This window comes from Pongo pygmaeus, chromosome 9, assembly GCF_028885625.2.
Source record: "Pongo pygmaeus isolate AG05252 chromosome 9, NHGRI_mPonPyg2-v2.0_pri, whole genome shotgun sequence".
NCBI lineage: Eukaryota > Metazoa > Chordata > Mammalia > Primates > Hominidae > Pongo > Pongo pygmaeus.
The window spans coordinates 20,574,545-20,601,371 of record NC_072382.2 but is presented as its reverse complement, the minus strand read 5'-3'; the positions used below and the strand labels follow the sequence as shown (position 1 = coordinate 20,601,371).

Genomic DNA, 26,827 nt, shown 5'->3' with positions numbered 1-26,827 from the left:
CACTGCAACCTCTGCTTCCTGTGTTCAAGTGATTCTCCTGCCTCAGCCTCCTGAGTAGCTGGGATTACAGGCACGTGCCACCATGCCCGGATAATTTTTGTATTTTTTAGTAGAGACGGGGTTTCACCATGTTGGTCAGGCTTGGTCAGGCTGGTGTCGAACTCCTGATCTCAGGTGATCTGCCCGCCTCGGCCTCCCAACGTGCTGGGACTACGGGATTATAGGCGTAAGCCACCACACCCGGCCTATGTAAATATTGTTTTCATCTGAAATCTGCAGATAACTGAAACCAAAAGAGTGTTTTGACTATATGCTGTTTTCCCCTTTACTATGACTTTTTTTTTTTTTTGGAGAAAGCCTTGCTCTGTCACTCAGGCTGGAGTGCAGTGGCATGATCTTGGCTCAATGCAACCTCCGACTCCCCAGGTTCAAACGATTCTCCTGCCTCAGCATCCCGAGTAGCTGGGATTTCAGGCATGTACCACCACACCTGGCTAATTTTTTTTTTTTGAGACAGAGTTTCGCTCTTCTTGCCCAGGCTGGAGTGCAATGGCACGATCTCGGCTCACCGCAACCTCCGCCTCCCTGGTTCAAGTGATTCTCCTGCCTCAGCCTACCAAGTAGCTGGGATTACAGGCACCTGCCACCCCACCCAGCTAATTTTTTTTGTATTTTTAGTAGAGACAGGGTCTTGCTATATTGCCCAGGCTGGTCTTGAACTCCTGACTTCGGGTGATCCACCCGCCTCGGCCTCCCGAAGTGCTGGGATTACAGGCGTAAGCCACCGCACCCGGCTGCTAATTTTTGTATTTTCAGTAGAGACAGGGTTTCACCATGTTGGCCAGGCTGGTCTTGAACTCCTGACCTTTACTATGACTTTGTAGGCACAGTCATAAATGTTTGCAACCACTGAGCTTTCAAATTAGTGGTACTCAACCTGGAGTTCACTGGATAGTAGGGAGCCACTGTCTTGGTTTCGGTTTAATTAATGCATTTGCAAATGAATCAAGATATTCTGGCATAGCCCCAACCTTACCAAAACACACATATTAAATGTCAGTTTATGACAAGTATCTGTATACTCAGTCATGCTAGATGATGGAACTGCGTAGAAGGTGATGAGGAGGAAAGTCTGTCACAACTCCTGGGAAGTCTCCCTCCTCTCCACCTTCTACATTAGCTAAAATGAGTGAGCATTAGCTCCTGACGAATACGGTCAGCCTCTAAGTCCAGGGACTCCATGTGCTCATACTCTTCTTCCGGGGGCTGTTCCATGGGTACTGTCATTGGAGAGGACCAAACATCCATCCCATGCTCCAGGGAGATGTTGTGGAGGACACAACAGGCCAAGATGATGTGGCTGGATTTCTCTGGTGAGTACTGCAGTGCCCCCTTGGATCCATCCAGGCAGCGGAATCGGGAGCAGAGGGTTCGGAAAGTCTTCTCAATCACACTGTGAGTTGCAGAATGGGCCATGTTATAGCGATATTCTGCTGGAGTTTCAGGAATGTGAAGTGGGGTCATGAGCCAGGTTCGAAGAAAGAAGGAACTGTCACCTGTGGGGAAGGCCCAAATAAATCATAAATGACTATAAGTGGAATACAAACGGGAAGTGAAATTCAGAAAACATATGGACAATGGACAAGAGAATACAACAGCCTCTGGCGCCAAAGCACACTAGAAAAACCAAGCGGAAAATGCTATGGTAAAAAGAAATCATGCCAATGCCAGGAGCAGACAGACACGAGTTCTGGCTGAGAATATCGTTGGTAAAAATCGACACAGAAAAACGCTGGCACCTAAAGGAAGCCAAAATATGAAACAATGTAGGAAGGAGGTGAAGGTACTGGAGGAAATAAAATTCCTGCATTTGGCCAGGCACGGTGACTCACACCTGTAATCCCAGCACTTTGGGAGGCCGAGGCGGGTAGATCACCACCTGAGGCCCGGAGTTCAAGACCAGCCTGACCAACGTGAGAGGCGGAGATTGCAGTGAGCCAAGATCACGCCATTGCACTCCAACCTGGGCAACAAGTGCGAAACACCATCTCAAATAAAATAAAATTCCTGTATTTTCCTAATTCAGAGATATTGTTATTAATAAAAGGCTTAATAAAACCAAATAAAGTCAAATAGCATGCCAATCTTCAAAATCTCTAAAGAGCAAGAATGAAAGAGGAAAAAAGACAATTCTGCCAAGAGATCCCAAAACATTTGTGAGGAAAAGTCTTAACTTTACCCTCAAAATTTCAAGTCTAAAAGTACTACCAAGGGATTTCAGGGGATTTCATGGACTATAGTAATTTATTCTCCCAGTGCTAAGAAGAATAAGATAAAAGTCCGAGCACTTATGGCAGAGATCAGAACTCAGGTGTTCTGCCTTCCTATATATCACAATTACTAGAACCATGCCTTTGTAAGAGGAAGAATTTCACATGAACAAAGAGAGCATACATATAATCATGCAAATAGTAATAGTCAGTGATAAGGAAATGAATTCAGGAGTCAATTTAAAAAATACACACAAGGCATTCTCTTTAAGTGACTTCTTTATCAAATGATCCCAGGAAGTGCTAACAAAACAACAACAAAAAACTGGGGTGCAATGTCCTGATACAACAGCACAATGTTAGTATAATGGTTTCTTGTCCTGACTCACTGTCACTACATCTGGCAGATGAGATGTCCCGCACAGAGGCAAAACCTCTTAGAAATTTGAGAGACAAATAGGTCCTGAAGTACCAGTTTGCATACCACTGTGTTCCTGCCCCACCATCAATTTCAGTAAATAGTTCTGGACTGTTCAGACAGTGGTAGGCACTGTTCCCAACATACAGGGCTTATTTCTTTTAGACGCTTACATTTATTTTTCTGGAGACAGAGTTTTGCCCTGTCACCCAGGCTGGAATGCAGTGGAGTGATAACAGTTCGCTGCAGCCTCAACCTTCCAGCCTCGTACTTCAGCCTCCCGAATATCTGGGACCACAGGCATGTACCACCATGCCTGGCAAAATTTTTAATGTTTTCTAGAGAGAAGGTCTCACTATGTCACCCAGGCTGGTCTCTAAGTCCTGTGCCCAAACAATCCACCCACCTTGACCTCCTAAAGCCCTGGGATTACAGCGCCTAGCAGGAGCTTACATTTCTAAGAAATGGATTAACTGTAAATATCTAAGAAGTCTCACAGAATTTTCAAATTTACTATTTAGCTGACTTTTCCCCTCCCAGGTATAACCTTTTTTTTTTTTTTTTTTTTTTTGACAGAGTCGGCTCTGTTGCCCAGGCTGCAGTGCAGTAGCATGATCTCGGCTCACTGCAACCTCTGCCTCCCAGGTTCAAGCAATTCTCCTGCCTCAGCTTCCCGAGTAGCTGGGATTACAGGCACCTGCCACCATGCCCGGCTAATTTTTGTATTTTTAGTAGAGACGGGGTTTCACCATGCTGGCCAGGCTGGTCTCAAACTCCTGACCTCAGGCCATCCGCCCCCTTCGGCTTCCCAAAGTGCTGGGATTACAGGCGTGAGACACTATGCCCGGCCATAACCTTTTCTTTTCATTGAACATAACCCTACTAAATAATGAATTTAAGAAACTGATGCTATAAATAATAATGAAAAATAATATCCATGACTCATTGAACACCTACTATGTAGCATGTACTGTGCTGGTACTTTTTTTTAACTTTCTTTCTTTTTTTTTTTTTGAGACAGAGTCTCACTCTGTCGCCCAGGCTGGAGTACAGTGGCGCAATCTCGGCTCACTGCAACCTCTGCCTCCTGGGTTGAAGCGATTCTCCTGCCTCAGCCTCCTGAGTAGCTGGGACTACAGGTATGTGCCACCATGACTGGCTAATTTTGGATTTTTAGTAGAGATGGGGGTTTCACCATGTTGGCCAGGCTGGTCTCAAACTCCCAACCTCAGATGATCCGCTCCCTTTGGCCTCCCAAAGTGCTGGGATTACAATCGTGAGCCACCATGGCCAGCCTAACTTTATTTTCAATATTTATTTACTTCAGTTTAGTTTTGTTTTTTGAGACAGAGTCTCACTCTGTCGCCCATGCTTAAGTGCAGTGGTATGATCATAGCTCACTGCAACCTCAAACTCCTGAGCTCAAGCAATCCTCCCAACATACCCTCCTGAGTAGCTGGGATTATAGGCGCATGCCACAACACCCAGCTAATTTTTAAACTTTTTGTAGAGACAGGGTCTTGTTATGTTGCTAGGCTGATCCTGAACTCCTGGCCTCAAGCATTCCTCCCGCTTCAGGAGGAACTCCCACCCGCTTCACCTCCCAAGGTGCTGAGATTACAGGTGTGACCACCACACCCAGCTGGTATTTTTAAAGATTATCAGGCTGGGCACGGTGGCTCACACCTGTAATCCCAGCACTTTGAGAGGCTAAGGCAGGTGGATCACCTGAGGTCAGGAGTTTGAGACCAGTCTGGTCAACACAGCAAAACCTCATCTCTACTAAAAATACAAAAATTAGCCAGGCATGGTGGTGCATGCCTGTAGCCCCAGCTACAGGAGGCTGAGGCAGGAAAACTGTTTGAACCTAGGAGGTAGAGGTTGCAGTGAGCCGAGATCACGCCACTGCACTCCAGCCTAGGTGACAGGGTGAGACTATCTCAAAAAAAAAAAAAGATTATCTCTTATTATGCAATCCCAACTCTGCTAGGTTAGATATTGAACTTATTTTTCAAATGAGAAGATCAAAGTATATGTCTGTCATCCTTTGGTATGTCAGGCAAAGGAAACACCTAGTCACTAAATGCTAATTTCAGACTGAGAATACTGAAACAAGAGCATAATAAAACAAGAGTATAATGCTGTAAAAGAGAATAAAATAAGTAAGATGAATACTGAAAACTGGAGATGCTAAATGATACTTGTTAAAGTTTCTCTATGAAATGGTATGAGTCTTAAATGGAGGAGATATACAGGAAAAGCTAAAGGAGACCTTTTGTAAAATTGCTCTACCCTCACTAAATGGTTATAAACCAAGCACCACTGGAAAACAGACACTCAAGAGGGGATTAGGATCAGAATTGCTAAACAGATTACAATTGCTTATATAATCAGTCATCCACAAGATATTTTGGCAGATCTTACCCAAAGCTGCTTAATAGGACCAGACCAAGAGCTAAAGAAATAAGAACTGAGGCTGAATTGTTTGCAGGAATAGGTATATTTAGAGCGGAATTTAGATAATGCATTCTGAAGAGACAGATGAGAATGAGGACAGGAATGGATAATATCATAGGAAAAATAATGCTAAAAAAAAAAAGGCCAAAGGCTCACAGCTAGTTCTAGGTTTGACAAATCTAGAACTGTTCCTCAAACCTAAGGGTTGTTTCTTAAAATACAATTAGGCGGCCGGGTGCAGGGCTTCATGTCTGTAATCCCAGCACTCTGGGAGGCCACAGTGGATGGATCACCTGAGGTTGGGAGTATGAGACCAGCCTGACCAACATGGTGAAGCCCCGTCTCTACTAAAATACAAAAATTAGCTGGGCATGGTAGCAGGCGCCTGTAATCTCAGCTACTTAGGAGGCTGAGGCAGGAGAATTGCTTGAACCCAGGAGGCATAGGTTGCAGTGAGCTGAGATCGCCCCATTGCACCACAGCCTGGGCAACAAGAGTGAAACTCCATCTCAAAAAACAACAACAACAAAAATACAATTAGCCATCTATTCTCTCTTTTGTTAACATCTTGTCATTCCTTATAATCCTGCCAATCTTCCCATAATTACTCCCATTGTCCACACAACCTTTAGAGACTAGTGTTTTCCAAATCTGTTTATTCATATGAATTATTTAGGGTCTCTCTCTGTTGCCCAGACTGGAGTGCAATAGCACGATCATAGCTCACCGCACCCTTGAACTCCTGGGCTCAAGTGATCCTCCCAGGTCAGCCTCCTGAGTAAGCTGGGACTACAGGCACACGCCACCATGCCTGACAATTAAAAAAAACAATTTTTTTTTTTTTTGAGATACAGTCTCCAGCCCAGGCTGGAGTACAGTCGCAGAATCTCGATTTACTGCAACCTCCACCTCCTGGGTTCAAGCAATTCTCCTGCCTCAGCCGCTCCAGTAGCTGGGATTACAGGCATGCGCCACCAGGCCCAGCTAATTTTGTATTTTTAGTACAGACACGGTTTCACCATGTTGGCCAGGCTAATCTTGAACTCCTGACCTCAGGTGATCTGCCTGCCTCGGCCTCCCAAAGTGCCAGGATTACAGGCTTGAGCCACCATGCCTGACAAATTTTTTTTTTTTTTTGAGACAAAGTCTCGCTCTTGTCCCCCAGGCTAGAGTGCAATGGCGTGATCTCAGCTCACTGCAACCTCCGCCTCCCAGGTTCAAGCGATTCTCCTGCCTCAGCCTCCCGAGTAGCTGGGATTACAGATGCCTGCCACCACGCCTGGCTAATTTTTGTATTTTTAGTAGAGATGGGATTTCACCATCTTGGCCAGGCTGGTCTCAGACTTCTGACCTCAGATGATCTGCCCACCTCAGCCTCCAAAAGTGCTGGGATTTAGCACCCGGCTAAAATTAGCGCCAGGCTAATTTTTGTATTTTTAGTAGAGATGGGGTTTCACCATCTTGGCCAGGCTTGTCTTGAACCCCTGACCTCGTTATCCACCTGCCTCGGCCTCCCAAAGTGCTGGGATCACAGGTGTGAGCCACTTTTCTTTTTTTTTTTTTAAGATGGAGTCTCACTCTGTCATCCAGGTTGGAATGCAGTGGCACCATCTCCACTTGCTGCAACCTCCACCTACCAGGATCAAGCAATTCTCCTGCATCAGCCTCCTGAGTAGCTGGAATCACAGGCTCACGCCACCATGCCTGGCTAATTTTTGTATATTTAGTAGAGACAGGGTTTCAGCATGTTGACCAGCTGGTCTGGAAGTCCTGACCTCAAGTGATCCACCCACCTCGGCCTCCCAAAATGCTGGGATTACAGGTGTGAGCCACCAAGCCCGGCCTGAGGAAATCAGTTTCTACATCTTCAACTTCCACAGGTATATTCCAAGCTTTCTTAGTGCCTCACACCAAAACTAGCTTTAACAAATACTTGCTGACCAGGCACAGTGGCTCATACCTGTAATCCCAGCACTTTGGGAGGCTGAGGTGGACTGGCTGAGCTCAGGAGTTTGAGACCTGCCTGGGCAACACAGTGAGACCCAGACTCTACAAAAAAAAAAAATTTCTTTTTTTTTTGGGAGTAAGTCTCACTCTGTTGCCCAAGCTAGAGTGCAATGGCACAATCTCGGCTCACTGCAACCTCCACCTCCCGGGTTCAAGCGATTCTCCTGCCTCAGCCTCCTGATTAGCTAGGACTACAAGTGCCCACCACCATGCCTGGGTAATTTTTGTATTTTTAGTAGAGATGAGGTTTCACCATGTTGGCCAGGCTGGTCTCAAACTCCTGACCTCAGGTGATCCGCCCGCTTTGGCCTCCCAAAGTGCTGGGATTACAGGCATGAGCCACAGTGCCCAGCCAAAAAATTTAAAACAAAATTAGCCAGGCATGATGGCAGACACCTATGGTCCCAACTACTCGGTAGACTGATGTGAGAGGATCAATTGAGCCCAGGAGGTCAAGGCTTCAATAAGTTGTGATCATGCCAGTGCACTCCAGTGTGGGTGACAGAGCGAGACCCTGTGTCAAAAATATATATGTGTGTGTATATATATATATTATAATAAACAGGCCAGGCGCGGTTGGCTCACGCCTGTAATCCCAGCACTTTGGGAGGCCAAGGCGGGTGGATCAAGAGGTCAGGAGATGGAGGCCATCCTGGCTAACACGGTGAAACCCCGTCTCTACTAAAAATACAAAAAACTAGCTGGGCGTGGTAGCGGGCGCCTATAGTCCCAGCTACTCGGGAGGCTGAGGCAAGAGAATGGTGTGAACCCAGGAGGCGGAGCTTGCAGTGAGCTGAGATCGCACCACTGCACTCCAGCCTGGGCGACAGAGTGAGACTCTGTCTCAAAAAATAAATAAATAAATATATAAATAAACGTTCATTAAATGTTGCTACAGTATCCATTTTTCCCACTCCTACTCTTTCTGTAGAGAGGGTAATCAGAAAAGTTATTTATCAGAATTTTTACTAATTTTCAACTATGTACTATAAACAATGTAAAAAACTACTTTAAAGCCATAATTCCAACTGAATCTTGGATCCCAAGGTGGGAAGAAAAAGAAGTCCTTACCAGGAATATTTGCCAAATAGAGTAATTCGTCCTATGATCTGATTTAAACACTGAAACACAAGCGATTTAAATGTTATGTGCCTCAGTCTCCTCTTTTGTAAAAATGTTAATAATATTATTATTTAACTCTTTTTTTTTTTTTTTTTTGGAGACAGAGTCTTGCTCTGTCGCCCAGGCTAGAGCACAGTGGCGTGATCTCGGCTCACTGCAAACTCTGCCTCCTGGGTTCACGCCATTCTCCTGCCTCAGCCTCCTGAGTAGCTGGGACTACAGGCGCCTGCCACCACGCCCGGCTTATTTTTTGTGTTTTTAGTAGAGACAAGGTTTCACCGTGTTAGCCAGGATGGTCTCGATCTCCTGACCTCGTGATCCGCCCACCTCGGCCTCCCAAAGCGCTGGGATTACAGGCGCGAGCCACCGCGCCCGGCTATTATTTAACTCTTAAAGAGTTTTTATAAGCATTAAGTGATATAATTGATGCAAAATGCTTACAATATTGCCTATCAAATTTTAAGGGCTAAGTTTTAGCTGGCTTAGTAGTTAGGGAACCGGGCAGGGTGCAGTAGCTCATGCCTGTAATTCCAGCAATCTGGGAGTACAAGGTGGGCTAACTGCTTGAGCCCAGGGGTTCGAGACCAGCCTGGGCAGCATGACAAAACACCAACTTTACCAAAAATACAAAAATTAGCCCAGCATGGTGGTGTGCATCTGTAGTCCCAGCTACTCGGTAGGCTGAGATAGGAGGATCAATTGAGCCCAGGAGGTCAAGGCTGCAGTGAGTCATAATCACACCACTGCACTCCAGCCTGGGTGACAGAGTGAGACCCTGTCACAAAAAAAAAAAAGGGGGGGGGAACCAAAGTGAAGAGATTCATAAGAAATCAGCTTGGAACCCAAGTTCCCACAGCTACAGAAGAAATGGCCAGATGAGACAATTGCAAAATCGACTTTCCCACACTTCTTGGTGTGAGTTGTATGAAAATAAAATTTGAAAGCTCAAAATAGGCAAAAGGTGTGTTTAAGATAAAGGTCCAGTAGAGTAGCAAGAAGGTGGTGCACTAAAAATGGTATGGAGAAGCAACAATCAAGAAACTCAGTAAGCTCCAAGATATTACACGTGGTACCCTGGCAGCTCTACACCCATCAGTGTAGTCTTTGCCCACTTGGAACACAGGAGGTTTCTCTTTAAAGTGCTAGTAAACACGTTAAAGAAAAGTATTTCCTGAGCATCAACTCATAGTAAGCACTGTGCTATATGCATGTGCAGCGCAGATATGATTAGTGGTCGTGATTAGCTGGGTGTGGTGGTGTATGTCTGTGATACCAGCTACTGGTATTATGAGCCTGGGCTGAGGCCAGAGATTGCTTGAGACCAGCCTGGGCAACATAACAAGACCCAATCTCAAAAAAAACAAAAGTTAGAGAAGTCTTCGAATCCTTAATGTAGCTTTCATCTCTCATGTTGTATACAAGATAACCCTTGTCCTGATGCTCATATAAAAGTAGCACATAAAAAAAAAAAAAACCCAAAAAACAAAAAACTAAGCTGCTGGATTCAAGGGTTTTATCACTGCTAACTGCACTCCTCAGAGCTGTACAGTCACCTTGGTTCACATTGCTTAATGTTGAATAGATTCTTGTCCTACTCATAACAGTAAGCCAGTCTTTCCAATGGAACTCGGGCAGATCTGTGAAGTGAGTTGCTACAATAAGAATTGTGTACATGCATTGTCTACTATCATTTTTATGCAGATATCACAGCTACAATCAACAATGCAAAAATAATTTTTTTCTTTTTTTGAGACAGAGTTTCGTTCTTGTTGCCCAGGCTGGAGTGCAATGGTGTGATCTCGACTCACTGCAACCTCTGCCTCCCATGTTCAAGCGATTTGCCTGCCTCAGCCTCCCAAGTAGCTGAGATTATAGGCGCCTGTCACCACGCCCAGCTAATTTTTTGTATTTTTAGTAGAGAAGGGGTTTCACCATGTTGGCCAGGCTTGTCTTGAACTCCTGACATCAGGTGATCCGCTTGCCTCGGCCTCCAAAAGTGCTGGGATTACAGGCATGAGCCACTGCACCCAGATTTTTTTTTTTTTTTTTTTTTTGAGATGGAGTCTTGCTCCATCGCCCAGGCTGGAGTGCAGTGGCGTGATCTCAGCTCACTGCAACTTCTGCCTCCCGGGCTCAAGCAATTCTCCTGCCTCAGCTTCCCAAGTAGCTGGGACTACACGCATGCGCCACCATGTCCAGCTAAATTTTGTGTTTTTAGTAGAGAAGGGGTTTGACCATGTTGGCCAGGCTGGTTTTGAACTCCAACTCTTGACCTCAGGTGATCCACCGCCTTGGTCTCCCAAAGTGCTGGGATTATAGGCGTGAGCCACCACAACTGGCCACATTTGAGTATCTATACAATACTTCATAGGTAACTTTCATATATATTACCTAATCCTCACAATAGATATTACTGTGGTTGGTGTCAGATTAATCATTTTACAGATGATTAACAGAGCCAGATAAAAATTAAGACTCAATTGTATGGATGTACAATACTTAAACAATTCTGGACAGTTCTGATAAGTATGTTGGCTTTTTTTTTTTTTTTTTTTTTGAGACAGAGTCTCCCTCTGTTGCCCAGGCTGGAGTGCAGTGGCACGATCTTGGATCACTGCAACCTCCACCTCCCAGGTTCAAGCGATTCTCCTACCTCAGCCTCCCAAGTAGCTGGGATTATAGGCGTGCGCCACCATGCCCTGATAATTTTTGTATTTTCAGTGGAGGAGGGGTTTCACTATGTTGGACAGGCTGGTCTTGAATGCCCGACCTCAGGTGATACACCCTCCATGGCTTCCCACAGTGCTGGGATTACAGTCGTGAGACACCGCGTCCAGCAGTATTTTGGCTTTATTTCAAGGGATTGTTTCATTTATTTGTTTGCTTATTTATATTATTATTACTTTTCTGAGAGACATTGTCTCGCTTTGTTGCCCAGGCTAATCTCGAGCTCCTGGATTCAAGTGACCCTCTCACCTTGACTTCCCAAAGTGCTGGGATTACAGGCAGGAGCCACCGCACCCAGACAGGATTGTAACCCCGTCTCTACTAAAAATACAAAATTAGCTGAGCATAGTGGTGCATGCCTATAATCCCAGCTACTCAGGAGGCTGAGGCAGGAGAATTGCTTGAACCTGGGAGGCGGAGGTTGCGGTGAGCCGAGATCGCCCCATTGCACTCCAGCCTGGGCAACAAGAGCAAAACTCTGTCTCAAAAATAATAATAATAATAATTTTTTTTTTTACGTTGGGTGTGGTGGCTTACAGCCATATTCCCAGAGCTTTGGGAGGCTGAGATGGGAGGATAGCTTGAGGCCAGGAGCTCAAGACTAGTCTGGTCAACATAGTGAGACTCTGCCTCTACACAAAATAAAAAAAAATAATAAAATAAGAAAAAAAATGTTTAATTGTTTTGGAGACAGGGTCTTGCTATCTTGCTCAGGCTGGTCTCAAGGTCCAGGCTCAAGTGATCCTCTTGCCTTAGCCTCCCAGATAGTTGGAATTACAATTACCAGTTGTACTAGTACGTGCCACTGTGCTGGCTCTAACAGTATGCTTTAAAGTTTTAATAATGTCTATTAAATGTTGATTTTTAAAAAATTAAGGCTAAGAAAATTCTCACCAGAGGTCTCATAAAAAACTGACAGGACTGAGACTCAGCTCTACAGACTCCCATATCTCATTCTACTCCACTACATAATTTTTCTTTTTCTTTTTTTTGAGACGGAGTTTCACTCTTGTTGCCCAGGCTAGAGTGCACTGGCGCGATCTTGGCTAACCGCAACCTCCGCCTCTCGGGCTCAAGCGATTCTCCTGCCTCAGCCTCCCGAGTAGCTAGGATTGCAGGCATGCGCCACTACGCCTGGCTAATTTTGTATTTTTAGTATAGACGGGGTTTCTCCATGTTGGTCAGGCTGGTCTTGAACTCCCAACCTCAGGTGATCTGCCTGCCTTGGCCTCCCAAAGTGCTGGGATAACAGGCATGAGCTACACATGCGGCCCCTTTTCTTTTTTTTTTTTTTTTGAGATGGAGTTTTTGCTCTGTTGCCCAGGCAGGGGTGCAATGGCGCCATCTCGGCTCACTGCAACCTCTGCCTTCTGGGTTCAAGCGATTGTCCTGCCTCAGCCTCCCGAGTAGCTGGGACTACAGGCGCCTGCCACCATGCCCAATTTTTGTATTTTTAGTAGAGACAAGGTTTCACCATGTTGGCCAGGCTGGTCTCCAACCCTTGACCTCAGGTGATCCACCGCCTCAGCCTCCCAAAGTGCTGGGGTTGTGTGAGCCACTGCCCCTGGCCTACGTAACTTTTCTATGCCTCCAAACAAAATGAAAATTCACACTTGCAAACTTACCCACAAGCCAGCTATCTTTGTGCATACCCGCTTCAAACTGACTACTGAGGGAAGACTGCTGCAGCACAGCACAGTCCTGTAGGCTGCCGGGCCAGTTTGTCTCCACAGTCATTAGTGTCCCTCTAATGTCACACACCATCAGGCAGTTTAAAGAATGCAGGCCTTTTCGGTTCACATAGGAGAGGTCTTCAGCATTTGGTGCCTTGATGGCCACATGGATACAGTCAACCACCCCCATCACCCCTGGCATCCCTGCCAATCCATAGAATTCATCCTTCAGAGCCTGAATGGAGGCTTCATCAGCTGGAAAGCGAATGAACTGTGAGGCCCTTTCCACAAGTGCTTCGGTGACATTGGCAACACAACGACTCATAGATGCCTGACTGATTCCAATGGCATCTCCCATCCGAGTCTGGAAGGAACCTGAGGTATAAAAACCCAATGCTGCAAGGACCTGTGTCTCTGGGCTAATAGCCCTGGATCGCTGAGTAGGCCTAGAAAGATTCGCCCCCAAGAGCTCCACCAAGTAATATATGAACTGCCGTGGAAACCCATACATGGACATCAAGTATTCATCAGTCACATCATCCAGCTTAAAACGGTCCAATGTCCGGTGACCACGGCCATATAGCAAGAGGTCACAGTCAAGCACTGTTATTGGTATAGCCATGGTAAATGTGAATGTTGTCTCTCCTCTCTGCTTTTGCTGAACTGTTCCCAACGAAGATGTTGGTGCAAGAAGGTATTTTTAAGAAAGTATCAGAATCCAACAGCTAACCACAGTTAAATGGCTCTGCCATTTATAATCTTCTCTCTGTAAATATTAAAAGAAAAAACATTAGAAACCTACCAAAGACTTTAAAGTGACTCAACGGCTGGAGCAGCTCTTTTTCTACAAATTTCCATTTTGTTGAGGTAAAATGTACTGTACTTACAACTCCGGATTTTTCTCCACTAACTCATGGCTGTACGACAGGCTTGCTCTGATTCAAGGATAATGGGAATTCAATCTTTGTGGCTCATTTAATGCTTGGCATTTCAATTGAGAACACCAAAAGAATAATGGAGGTGATGACATAATTATTCACAAGGTAAAAGAGGTCGGCTTCTAACTATACAGGCCAAGAAGCAGCTGACATATGTCATAACCACCTTGGGTAAGAAATGGTCACAGGTTTCATTATCCAAAGACTTCTGGTTCCACCTGATAAATACAGGACAGATGCTGGGGTGCTCAAACCAGTCTAACAAGAAAAGAAGGGGAAAAAAAAAAAAAAAAGAACCCAATAACAAAGTCCACAACCCAGCCTTATGGACGTACACTGTGTGCTGTAACAAAAGGCTTTTTCCTCACTCCAAGAACTCCAAATCGTGAACCTGAGGGCCAGGAAGTAGGGAAGACCAGACACATTGGAAGTCGGGAGCGAAAAAGAGGCTGGCCGAACCAGGTTTGGGAAGCGACTCCGTCACTTTTAAAGGGCACCCTAAAAACGGATGTCAAAGTCTGATTGCGCCGGCCACTCAGTTAGTCCAGGCCCGTCACCCACCTCTCCGCGGCTGCCAGGTTACTATCCACACTTCCCACCCACCCAGCCGAGTTGGGCCCTCCTCCGGAACCGGCGACTGCACACAGGCCACCACGGCGCGCAACAGCGGCACCGCCCCTTCCGCGTCAGCGCCCGCCCCGCGCCGCGTCCTCACTGCCACTGCCGCCGCGACCTGCGGTTCGTCTCCGCACATTCCACACGCGGCCCAAACGGCCTCTCTCTCTCTCTCAAACACCTCCTTTCCGTCTGTTTTATCTTGAGTCGCTTAGAAAATTGGAGAAGAAAGCTTACGTGGAATGAAAATAAACTTTTATGGAGATTTTGAGGACTAAAAGAATAAATAGGGCGTCCGTACTGTAGCGAAAGTGCGACTAAGGTTAGGCATCTGGATTTCCCCCGTAGCCCTTTTCCAACACCCGTCCCCCCCCCCCCCCCCCCGGCCATTACCGAAGCGGATGAAAACAAACACTAATGATGGCGTCGCCGGGAAGCGACCGGCTGCTGGGCTTAAGGCAGGAGTGACCACTTAACCAGTGAGGGAAGCACTGAAGAGCGCCAGTCGACGTGGGTGCGACAACTCGCGGAGTCTTAGGAGCAAAACGTCTGGGGCCTGCGAGCCAAGACCCTTCTGAAGCCTTAGGTGTCTATCGACGACGTGTACGGTCACTGCAGCTCCGGAGCGCGGAACCCTCAGCCAGGAGGCGCGGCTGGTGGGTCCCAGGTCCCGGCCTCCGTAATGAGAGCTCGGAACCACTGTTTGTGCCGCAGCTTCGCAGGTACTTACTTTTGGGGGGGATACCCCGAGATCTCTCAGCGCCCCCGGGTGGGAGGCTATGGATCTGCGGCCCCTTGGCTGCTGCTTCGTGGAAGTCGAAGGGGATTAGCCACGGTTCAATCCTCTGGGCCCCTGAGTTTTCTATGGGAAGTTGGGTTGGTCTAGACCCTATTGGCCACTGCTTGTTTGGCAGAGAATCCCCTCCACCCCAGAGCTTTCCTCTCTACTTTTTCAGCTCTTTGGGTAGGTCGTCAGGCGTTTTGGAGGTAATTTGAGGGGCCATAACTCCGGGGTTGGGTGCCAATATGAGTGAGGTAGGTTTTCATTCAATCAAGATTTGTTGAGTGCCAAATATGTACTCCGCGTGTAGGTGAGGATGACTGTTGACTAGTGAAAAAAGGGACCCATGGTTCACGACTGTCTTCTTACTAGCAGTGGAATGACCTGTGGAAACCTGTGATCCATTCTCATTAAATAAATCTCTGGGTAAGTGGCTAAGCACCTTCTTGAGCTCATCACTAATTCATCTCAGTTTTCACTTTTCCAGTGAGTTCCCAGTTAGCCTGGTCAATTCAGCGTAGCATTTCACTTTTGGTATTTCTTCATTCTCTGGCCACCCCGCAGCAAAAAAGAAAAAAGATTTAAAAAATTACCTATTTTCTCATTACACTTAGTTTAAAACTCATCTCCTAAGGTGATAGAATTTATTGGACACCTTTAGTGGGAGATGTATTATAAGAAACAACAGGCTCTTCCTTTACACTAAATTAGCTTCCAGATTTTGTGTGTTGTTTTATGACTGTTAGTCCTTTTCATGTGTGCATGTAGTGCCTCCAGCTCAATTATGAGGTTTTTTGTTGTTGTTTTAAACTCTCCATTTATCAGCTCAGGAGAAGTCTTTTAGTTTTTTAGACTTTAAAATTTTTATTATTATTATTAGAGATAAGGTATTGCTCTGTCACCCAAGCTGGAGTACAGTGGCGCCTTCATAGCTAACTTTAACTTCAAACTCCTGGGCTCAGGGAATCCTCCCACCTCAGCCTTCCAAAGTGTTGGGATTACATGCGTAAACCACAGAGTCCGGCCCAGGAGCTTAGTCTCGAAGGAAGTTTACTTGAACTTTAGGTGTGGAATATTCTAAAGTAACTTCCAGCATGGGATGTGGAGCTAAGTAAGATGAATTTACATAAACCGTCATTTTTCCTGCATGTGCTTAGTGGAGAAGAGTGCATAGAGTTGCTGGTCATTGCTTCCTATCAAATTATGGAAACCAATAAAAACTGAAAATATTCTGTGAGAGAATAGAGGTACTGTAGCCAGGAAGAATGCAAAGGAGGCTGCCCAGAGGCAATCAAACCTTTCTAAAGTTTGGGTTTTAAATATTTAAAAGGATTTTAAGTCCCTAAAGGGATTTAAAGGTTATTTTAAATAATTAGCTGATTTTTTTTTTTAATATCCTTGGAAGGTAGATTTCTTGCTTTTTTTTTTTTTTTTTGAGACGGAGTTTCACTCTTGTTGCCCAGGCTAGAGTGCAGTGGCGGGAACTCGGCTCACTGCAACCTCTGCCTCCGGGTTCAAGCAATTCTCCTGCCTCAGCCTCCTGAGTAGCTGGGATTACAGGCATGTGCCAGCATGCCCAGCTAATTTTGTATTTTTAGTAGAGATGGGGTTTCTCCCTTTTAGTCAGGCTGTTCTTGAACTCCCGACCTGAGGTTATCCACCCGTCTTGGCCTCCCAAAGTGCTGGGATTACAGACATGAGCCACCACGCCTGGCCGATTTCTTGCTTTTAACTGAAGAGTAAACGTGGGCCAATTTATTAAAAATCCTCCGAAGGGGCTGGGCAGGGTGGCTTACGCCTGTAATCCCAGCACTTTGGGGGGCCAAGGCAGGCGAATCATGAGGTCAGGAGTTCAAGACCAGCCTGGCCAACAAGGTGAAACCCCGTCTCTACTAAAAATACAAAAAGTTAGCTGGATGTGGTGTTGGGCGCCTGTAATCCCACCTACTCGGGTGGCTGAGACAGAAGAATCGCTTGAACCCAGGAGGCGGAGGTTGCGGTGAGCCTAGATCACGCCATTGCACTCCAACCCGGGAGACAGCGCCCCTCTGTCTCAAAAAAAAAAAAAAAAATCCTCTGAGGACCAGTATAGGTTACATAGGCAATTTGTCTGTTTTTTGTTGTTGTTGTTTTTTGCAGTGGAGTTTCACTCTTGTTACCCAGGCTGGAGGACAGTGGCATGATCTCGGCATACTGCAACAACCTCCACCTCGTGAGTTCAAGCAATTCTCCTGCCTCAGCCTCCCAAGTAGCTGGGATTACAGGCACCCGCCACCTCACCTGGCTAATTTTTTGTATTTTTAGTACAGATGAGGTTTCACTGTGTTGGCCAGGCTGGTCTCCAACTCCTGACCTCAGGTGATCTACCCGCCCTGGCCTCCCAAAGTGCTGGGATTACAGGCGTGAGCCACCGCGCCAGGCCTGGCAATCTCTCTTATCCTGGTATTTTTTTGTATGCCCTTGGTCATAAGAGAAGGGATGAGAATGTGAATTACCACTGCTTAGAAAAACAACTCAATTGGGCTAGGCGCGGTTGCTCACACCTGAAATCCCAGCACTTTGGGAGGCTGAGGCAGGCAGATCACCTGAGGTCGGGAGTTTGAGACCAGCTTGGCCAAGATGGAGAAACCCTGTCTCTACTAAAAATACAAAAATACCTGAGCATGGTGGCGCATGCCTGTAATCCCAGCTACTCAGGAGGCTGAGACGGGAATCGCTTGAACTGGGGAGGCAGAGGTTGTTGTTAGCCAAGATCACACCATTGCGTTCCAGCCTGGGCAACAAGAGCGAAACTCTGTCTCAAGAAAAAGAAAAACAACTCAACGTGCATGGTTGACTTAACAGGGTCTCCTCAGTAAAAGTAAAGGTAAATCAAGAATTCGTAGAAGTCATAACTTACAGAAACCTCCTGTGGAGCAGAAAAATAAAATGAAAGAGGTAATAACTTAGTAGTGCTGTTTTGGAAAATGCTGCTTTCACTTTTGATTCGTACACGTGAAAGAAATAGTAAAGAAATAGTTAAGAATCATTTTACATTTTTTTCTTTCTTTTTTTTTTGATACGGAGTCTTGCTCTGTTGCCCAGGCTGGAGTGTAGTGGTGTGATCTTGGCTCCCTGCAAACCTCTGCCTCCCAGGTTCAAGCGATTCTCCTGCCTCAGCCTCTTGAGTAACTAAGACTACAGGTGTGCGCCACCACGCCCGGCTAATTTTTGTATTAGCAGAGACTGGATTTCTCCATGTTAGTCAGGCTGGTCTCTTAACTCCTGACCTCGTGATCCACCCACCTTGGCCTCCCAAAGTGCTGGAATTACAGACGTGAGCCACTGCGCCCGGCCATATTTGTTTATTATTTTGAGTTGTTGATACTTTCTTTTTACAGGAAGTCTGTAGTTTATAAAATGATGAATTTGTCTACTTCAGAGTTAGGGGGAAGAGTTATCCATGTGTACTGGCAGCAGGTTGTGGATTCAGAGCTGTGAAAGCTTCTCCCAATACTATTCAGTCTTGTTTCTACCTGTTTCTTGGGGTTTCAGTGTTTCTACACTAATTTTTAGGTTAATTTCTTGGGTTTTCATTTCCTTATGCATGTAGGTAGTTTGATTATGGATCTTACATTTATGTGCTCTTCTGACTTGTGCTTTTAATATTTTGGGAGCAACTTGCCCACCTCTCAGCGTTGCCATGATAGATGGCAAACCTCTTTGTGGCTTCTCCAGGCTTTGAGCATCTGTGATCAAGGAAAGGAGCACTTGGCTGTTGGGCTTCATGCAGGGTACAGGGCTTTTACCTACCTATAAGGTTAAGGTCATATTTCCCAACCCTATTCTTACTCTCATGTGTTTGTCAAAAGGACTTAACCGTTGTCCCTCATAGTCCTTGGTTCCCTGGCATCAGATTTTCCTTAACATCTATAGCTTGGATTGTACTCTTTATGGAATCTGGGATAGCTCCCGTTTTTCTAGTTCAGCTGTGTGTCCGAACATTTTTATTGTCATTTTATCTACATCTTTATGTGTTTGTAGTGGGAGGGGGAACTGACAGCATCATTTCAGTCCACCCTGTTGATGAAAGGCCACTTCAGAGATTTATTTATTTATTTATACATATACATATATACATACACACATACATACATATATATATACACACACATATATACACATATATATACATACACATATATATACACACATATATACACACATATATGTACGCACATATATATACGCACATATATACACACACACACATATATACACACACACACACACACACATATATATATATATATATATATATATATATATATATATATATATATGTATGTTTCAGAGATGGGATTTTGCCCTGTTGTCCAGACTGGAGTGCAGTGAAGCAATCTTGGCTCACTGCACCCTCCACCTCCCAGGTTCAAGCGATTCTCCTGCCTCAGCCTCCCGTCTAGCTGGGATTATAGGCATCTGCCTCCACGCCTGGCTAATTTTTTGTATTTTTAGTAGAGACAGGATTTCACCATGGTGGTCAGGCTGGTCTTGAACTTCTGACCTCAGGCGATCCACCTGCCTCAGCCTCCCAAAGTGCTGGGATTACAGACGTGAGCCGCTGCACCTGGCCCACTTCAGATAATTTTTTTTGTTTTGTTTTTTTGAGCTGAAGTCTCGCTGTCGCTCAGGCTGGAGTGCAGTGGCGCGATCTTGGCTCACTGCAACCTCTGCCTCCCGGGTTCAGGAGATTCTCCTGCCTCAGCCTCCTGAGTAGCTGGGACTACAGGCGCATTCCACCACACTCAGCTACTTTTTGTATTTTTAGTAGAGATGGGGTTTCGCCATGTTGCCCAGGCTGGTCTCAAACTCCTGGACTAAAGCAATCCACCTGCCTCAGCCTCCCAAAGTGCTAGGATTACAGGCATGAGCCACCGCGCCTGGCCTCACTCATGTTTACCATGGCTTAATGCATTAAAGTCTTTGCCACCTTCATACTTTTTTTTTTTTTTAATCCAGAAACATTTTAATCTGTTAAAAAACAAAGCAAAACAAACAAACAGCAAAAACCCAAAATTACTTTGCTCCTTTTCACAATAGTGCACATTTTTACCATAATTTAATTATGGCTACAAAACATCAGATTTATTTATTTATTTATTTATTTTTATCTTTTTTTTTTTTGAGAGGGAGTCTCACTGTCGACCAGGCTGGAGTGCAGTGGCGCGATCTCGGCTCACCAAAACCTCCACCTCCCAGGTTCAAGCAGTTCTCCTGCCTCAGCCTCCTGAGTAGCTGGGATTACATGCACCCGCCACCACACCCAGCTAATTTTTGTATTTTTAGTAGAGATGGGATTTCATCATGTTGGTCAGGCTGGTCTCCAACCCCTGATCTCATGATCCACCTGCCTTGGCCTCCCAAAGTGCTAGGATTACAGGCGTGAGCCACCGCCCCCGGCCCCAGAAGATTTTTTTTTTTTTTAATGTGTCTTCTCTATGAAATGAAAAAAATTTTTTTGTGTGTGACCTTCTGGTCTTTAATTGGCGAAATATGTACCAAAAAAGAAACTATTGCATTTAAGCCACATCACCAAAAAACAAAAAGCGAAACAAAAAAACAAAACCAACCGAGCATAATACCCTTTTACTGATGTGTCTTACAGATTGACATGACCAAAGCCGTGTGTTTTCATTTAATTTCCATTTCCCCCTTACACTACATGCACCAATTGAATGTATGCTCTGGGAGCCATAAAATTACCAAACATCTACCTCTTCAAAAGAATGCATTAAAATTTTTTTTTTTTTTTTTTTTTTTTGAGATGGAGTCTTGCTCTGTCGCCCAGGCTGGAGTGCAGTGGCGCGATCTCGGCTCACTGCAAGCTCCGCCTCCCAGGTTCACGCCGTTCTCCTGCCTCAGCCTCCTGAGTAGCTGAGACTACAGGCACCCACTACCATGCCCAGCTAATTTTTTGTATTTTTAGTAGAGACGGGGTTTCACTGTATTAGCCAGAATGGTCTCGATCTCCTGACCTCGTGATCTGCCTGCCTTGGTCTCCCAAAGTGCTGGGATTACAGGTGTGAGCCACTGCACCCGGCCAAGAATGCATTAAAATATTTTAAATAATTTTTTGTTGTTTAAAAGTGAAAAAAATATAAACAAGAAACTGATTCACTCCCTTACTTCATGCATTCATAATCTAAACCAAAAACAAAAATTTAAATCAAGAACAAACTACTGCTGCAAGTTTTTGTAAGTCCATTTTCTCTGTACATGCAAACTGCTGACTACTGAAGGGAAAAAAATTCAAAGGGGAGAAACAAGGCTGTCATTTAGTATCCAAAAACTGATACACGTATGTTCTGCTTTTATAATGTGTATTTTTCTCTCTTCTGTTTTTCATATCCAAAACTTGTAAATGCTATTTTAGGGGCAAAGCAGATTAGATTCCAGCACTTGTTGAACAGAATTCACAAGCTGTGACAAAACTCTGTCATCTTCGGGGTGCAATTTTGTTTATATACACTGTATGTATATATTTCTTTTAGATCTGGCTGTAGTGGACTGGCCGTGGTTCAAGTGCCACCTTCATTCTAAGGCAAGGATATGCTGTGATGAAATCTTGGAAGTACAGCTAGAGTCATCATTCTAGCTGTTTGAAAAAGTGTATTTGGGCCGGGTGCCCTGGCTCATGCCTGTAATCCCAGCAATTTGGGAGGCCGAGGCGGGCGGATCACGAGGTCAGGAGACCATCCGGACTAACATGGTGAAACCCTGTTTCTACTAAAAATACAAAAAAAAAAAAAAAAAATTAGCCGTGTGTGGTGGCGGGCACCTGTGGTCCCAGCTACTTGGGAGGCTGAGGCAGGAGAATGGCACGAACCTGGGAGGCGGAGCTTGCAGTGAGCCGAGATTGCGCCACTGCACTCCAGTCTGGGCGACAGAGCGAGACCCAGTCTCAAAAAAAAGAAAAGAAAAAGTGCATTTGAAGTACGTCCATAAAGAAAGAGACCTAATTTTAGAAGACGTTTATGCTGGGTGAAAGTTTTTCTCCACTCTATTATGGACCATATGATGGCAACTAGTTTTGTTTTTTTGTTTATGTTTTTGTTTTTGTTTTTGTTTTTTTGAGACGGAGTCTCACTTTGTCACCTATGCTGGAGTGCAGTGGCACAATCTTGGCTCACTGCAACCTCTGCCTCCCGGGTTCAAGCACTTCTCCTGCCTCAGCCTCCCAAGTAGCTGGGATTACAGGTGTGCACCACCATGCCCGGCTAATTTTTGTATTTTTAGTAGAAATGGAGTTTCACCATGTTGGCCAGGCTGGTCTCGAACTCCTGACCTCAGATGATCTGCCCGCCTTGGCCTCCCAAAGTGCTGGGATTACAGGCCTGAGCCACCGTGCCTGGCTGGCAACTAGTTTTTTTATTTGTTAATTTGATTTTTTTTAATTCAAATCTACAGAAAAGTTGGAAGAATATTACAGTGAATTTTTATGTACTCTTCCCTTAGATTTGCACATTGTTCACTCTTTACCACATTTCTTTCTTTCTCCTATATATTGTATAACTATTATTTTTGCATTATATTTACACATTCTTATTCTTTTTTTTTTCTGAACCCTTCAGAGATGTTACTTATATCTCATGAATAAGAGTGTGGACTAAAATGTAATTTTATCAAATTCAGGATTTTTTTTTTTTTATACTTTAAGTTTTAGGGTACATGTGCACAACGTGCAGGTTTGTTACATATGTATACATGTGCCATGTTGGTGTGCTGCACCCATTAACTCGTCATTTAGCATTAGGTATATCTCCTAATGCTATCCCTCCTCCCTCCCCCCTCCCCCCACCCCACAACAGTCCCCGGTGTGTGATGTTCCCTTTCCTGTGTCCGTGTGTTCTCATTGTTCAATTCCCACCTATGAGTGAGAACATGCGGTGTTTGGTTTTTTGTCCTTGCGATAGTTTGCTGAGAATGATGGTTTCCAGTTTCATCCATGTCCCTACAAAGGACATGAACTCATCATTTTTTATGGCTGCACAGTATTCCATGGTGTATATGTGCCACATTTTCTTAATCCAGTCTATCGTTGTTGGACATTTAGGTTGGTTCCAAGTCTTTGCTATTGTGAATAGTGCCGCTATAAACATACGTGTGCATGTGTCTTTATAGCAGCGTGATTTATAATCCTTTGGGTATTATGCCCAGTAATGGGATGGCTGGATCAAATGGTATTTCTAGTTCTAGATCCCTGAGGAATCGCCACACTGACTTCCACAATGGTTGAACTAGTTTACAGTCCCACCAACAGTGTAAAAGTGTTCCTATTTCTCCACATCCTCTCCAGCACCTGTTGTTTCCTGACTTTTCAATGATCGCCATTCTAACTGGTGTGAGATGGTATCTCATTGTGGTTTTGATTTGCATTTCTCTGATGGCCAGTGATGATGAGCATTTTTTCATGTGTCTGTTGGCTGCATAAATGTCGTCTTTAGAGAAGTGTCTGTTCATATCCTTTGCCCACTTTTTGATGGAGTTGTTTGTTTTTTTTCTTGTAAATTTGTTTGAGTTCATTGTAGATTCTGGATATTAGCCCTTTGTCAGATGAGTAGGTTGTGAAAATTTTCTCCCATTCTGTAGGTTGCCTGTTCACTCTGATGGTAGTTTCTTTTGCTGTGCAGAAGCTCTTTAGTTTAATTAGATCCCATTTGTCAATTTTGGCTTTTGTTGCCATTGCTTTTGGTGTTTTAGACGTGAAGTCCTTGCCCTTGCCTATGTCCTGAATGGTATTGCCTAGATTTTCTTCTAGGGTTTTTATGGTTTTAGGTCTAACATGTAAATCTTTAATCCATCTTGAATTACTTTTTGTATAAGGTGTAAGGAAGGGATCCAGTTTCAGCTTTCTACATATGGCTAGCCAGTTTTCCCAGCACCATTTATTAAATAGGGAATCCTTTCCCCATTTCTTGTTTTTGTCAGGTTTGTCAAAGATCAGATAGTTGTAGATATGCAGCGTTATTTCTGAGGGCTCTGTTCTGTTCCATTGATCTATATCTCTGTTTTGGTACCAGTACCATGCTGTTTTGGTTACTGTAGCCTTGTAGTATAGTTTGAAGTCAGGTAGCGTGATGCCTCCAGCTTTGTTCTTTTGGCTTAGGATTGACTTGGCGATGCGTGCTCTTTTTTGGTTCCATATGAACTTTAAAGTAGTTTTTTCCAATTCTGTGAAGAAAGTCATTGGTAGCTTGATGGGGATGGCATTGAATCTATAGGCAGTATGGCCATTTTCACAATATTGATTCTTCCTACCCATGAGCATGGAATGTTCTTCCATTTGTTTGTATGCTCTTTTATTTCATTGAGCAGTGGTTTGTAGTTCTCCTTGAAGAGGTCCTTCACGTCCCTTGTAAGTTGGATTCCTAGGTATTTTATTCTCTTTGAAGCAATTGTGAATGGGAGTTCACTCATGATTTGGCTCTCTGTTTGCCTGTTATTGGTGTATAAGAATGCTTGTGATTTTTGCACATTGATTTTGTATCCTGAGACTTTGCTGAAGTTGCTTATCAGCTTAAGGAGACTTTGGGCTGAGACAATGTGGTTTTCTAGATATACAATCATGTCATCTGCAAACAGGGACAATTTGACTTCCTCTTTTCCTAATTGAATACCCTTTATTTCTTTCTCCTGAGATGGAGTCTCGCTGTCACCTAGGCTGGAGTACAGTGGCGCAATCTTGGCTCCCTGCAACCTCCACCTCCCGGGTTCAAACGATTCTCCTGCCTCAGCCTCCTGAGTAGCTGGGACTACAGGCATGCGTCACCACACCCGGCTCATTTTTGTATTTTACTAGAGAAAGGGTTTCACCATGTTGGCCAGGCTGGTCTCGAACTCTTGACCTCAAATGTTCACATTCCTCAGCCTGCCAAAGTGCTGGGATTACAGGGATGAGCCACCGCAACCAGCCAAATTCAGGAAATTTAATATTGATGCAATACTGTTACCTAGTATACAGTTGGGTTCAAATGTTGCCAGTTGTTTCAGTACTGTCCTTCACAGAAACTTTTTTAAAAATCCAGGAACCAGTCCAGAATCAAGCTTTGCATTTAGTTGTCACACTTTGTTCTCCTTTAATCTAAAATGGCTCTTCAGATTTTTTTTTTTTTTTGGTCTTTTATAACACGTTTTTGAAGAGTGATGAGCCCATCATTATATTATTAAATGTTCTGCCTTTCAATTTGAGCTTGTCTAGTCACTTCCTCATGGTTAATTTCAGGTTATACAGTTTTAGCAAGAAAGCTATGTAAGTAATACATCACATCAGAAGGGATGTGAAGTCAGTTTCTTCAATTGTTGTTGTCCAGGCCAAGGTGAAAGTTCCCCTTCACCCTTGAAAAAATCAGCTCATTAGCTCATTGGCTGGGCATGATTGCTCATGCTGTAATCCTAGCACTTTGGAAGGCTGAGGTGAGAGGATTGCCTGAGCGCAAGAGTTTGAGACCAGCCTGAGCAACATAGTGAGATGCTGTCTTTACAAAAAAATAAAAATTACCTGGGTGTGGTGGTGTGCACCTGTAGTCCCAGCTGAGGTGGGAGGATTACTTGAGCCTGGGAGGTCCAGGCTGCAGTGAGCCATGATCATCATGGCACTCCAGCCTGAGCAACAGAGACCTTGTCTCCAAAAGATAATCAACTCATTCGCAAGGCCGGGTTCAGTGGCTCACACCTGTAATCCTAATCCCAACACTTTAGGAGGCCAAGATGGGAGGATCATTTGAAGCCAGGAATTCCAGACCAGCCAGGGCAACATATCAAGATCGCATTGCTACCAAAAAAAAAAAAAAAAAAAAAAAAATCAGCTCACAAAAGGCATACGAATTGGAAAAAAAGGCATACAGATTTTTTTTTTCCTAAGGTACTTTTGCTATAGCTTGCTCTTTCTTTCTCTCTCTCTTTTTTTTTTTTTTTTTTTTTGATACAGGGTTTTGCTTTGTCACCCAGGCTGGAGTGCAATGACATGATCACAGCTCACTGCAGCCATAACCTCCTGGGTTCGAGTGATCTTCCCACATCAGTCCCCTGAGTAGCTGGGACTATAGGTGAGCATCACCACACCCAGCCAATTTTTTGTATTTTTGTAGATAAATGTTACCCAGCCTGATCTTGAACTCCTGAGCTCAAGCTATCCTCCTGCCTCGGCCTCCTAAAGTATTGAGATTATAGGCGTGAGTCACTGGGCTGGCCAAGGCATACAAATTTATCACAGAGTGATTACCCATCCCCCCAGGTGGTTCAGAGGTTATATACCATTCTGGCAAAACAAGTTATGGAAACCTGGAGAAAAGGAATTCTGCTGAGGGGATTACTAGGGAGAATGAATGGATCAGGGAACAGAAATTAACTTGCACATTATCTTGTGAAAGGGTCCATTTAGGTGTGGTTACATTTGTGGTGTTACAGCATACAGAAGAACAGTTGTTCCTTTAGGTGGGTCTGGATTTTAGGCGCATAAAGGAATTTAAGCTTTACTGTATGCTTTGGAAGAGAAGGTGTGTGGATGGAGTGAGGTGTCAGAGATACTTTGAGGCTTCTTTGGTTGAGCATAGCCATATTTGGGGGTATTGTTTTCTTTTGTTTTTTTGTTTGTTTGTTTGTTTTTGAAATGGAGTCTGTCGCCCAGGCTGGAGTGCAGAGGTGCGATCTCGGCTCACTGCAAGCTCCATCTCCCGGGTTCACGCCATTCTCCTGCCTCAGCCTCCCAAGTAGCTGGGACTACAGGTGCCCACCACCACGCCCAGCTAATTTTTTGTATTTTTAGTAGAGACAGGGTT

The 26,827-nt window shown here is 44.7% G+C and overlaps 2 protein-coding genes across 51 annotated transcripts in view; one reads left to right on the top strand and one right to left on the bottom strand.

Moving 5' to 3' along the window:
• Positions 1–801: 801 nt before the first annotated feature.
• Positions 802–14,337, bottom strand: HARBI1 (harbinger transposase derived 1). Its single transcript, XM_054439734.2, has 3 exons — positions 14,174–14,337; positions 12,627–13,440; positions 802–1,556 (listed from the first exon to the last, which is right to left on the bottom strand). Exons 2-3 carry the CDS (start codon positions 13,294–13,296, stop codon positions 1,177–1,179), a joined length of 1,050 nt encoding a protein of 349 aa, XP_054295709.1. The 5' UTR covers positions 13,297–13,440; positions 14,174–14,337; the 3' UTR covers positions 802–1,176.
• A 274-nt stretch (positions 14,338–14,611) lies between these two features.
• ATG13 (autophagy related 13) overlaps positions 14,612–26,827 on the top strand; it is a 57,889-nt gene continuing 45,673 nt past the window's right edge. For 16 of the 50 annotated variants that reach the window (XR_010127695.1, XR_008492440.2, XR_008492438.2 and 13 more), the window contains exons 1-2: positions 14,811–14,949; positions 15,319–15,434. The gene's annotated coding sequence lies outside the window, so the exon portion shown is untranslated. Of the gene's footprint in view, positions 14,950–15,318; positions 15,435–25,977; positions 26,096–26,827 lie in introns of all 50 variants that reach the window. The other 34 variants (XR_008492450.2, XR_008492439.2, XM_054439729.2 and 31 more) reach the window with 16 other exon arrangements.

Coding starts and splice junctions, on each gene's coding strand:
- HARBI1 (XM_054439734.2), bottom strand. CDS start 13,296: ATGGCTATACCAATAACAGTGCTTGACTGTGACCTCTTGCTATATGGC. Junction 1,557..12,626: donor CAAAGATAGCTGGCTTGTGG/GTAAGTTTGCAA, acceptor CCTTCCCCACAG/GTGACAGTTCCTTCTTTCTT.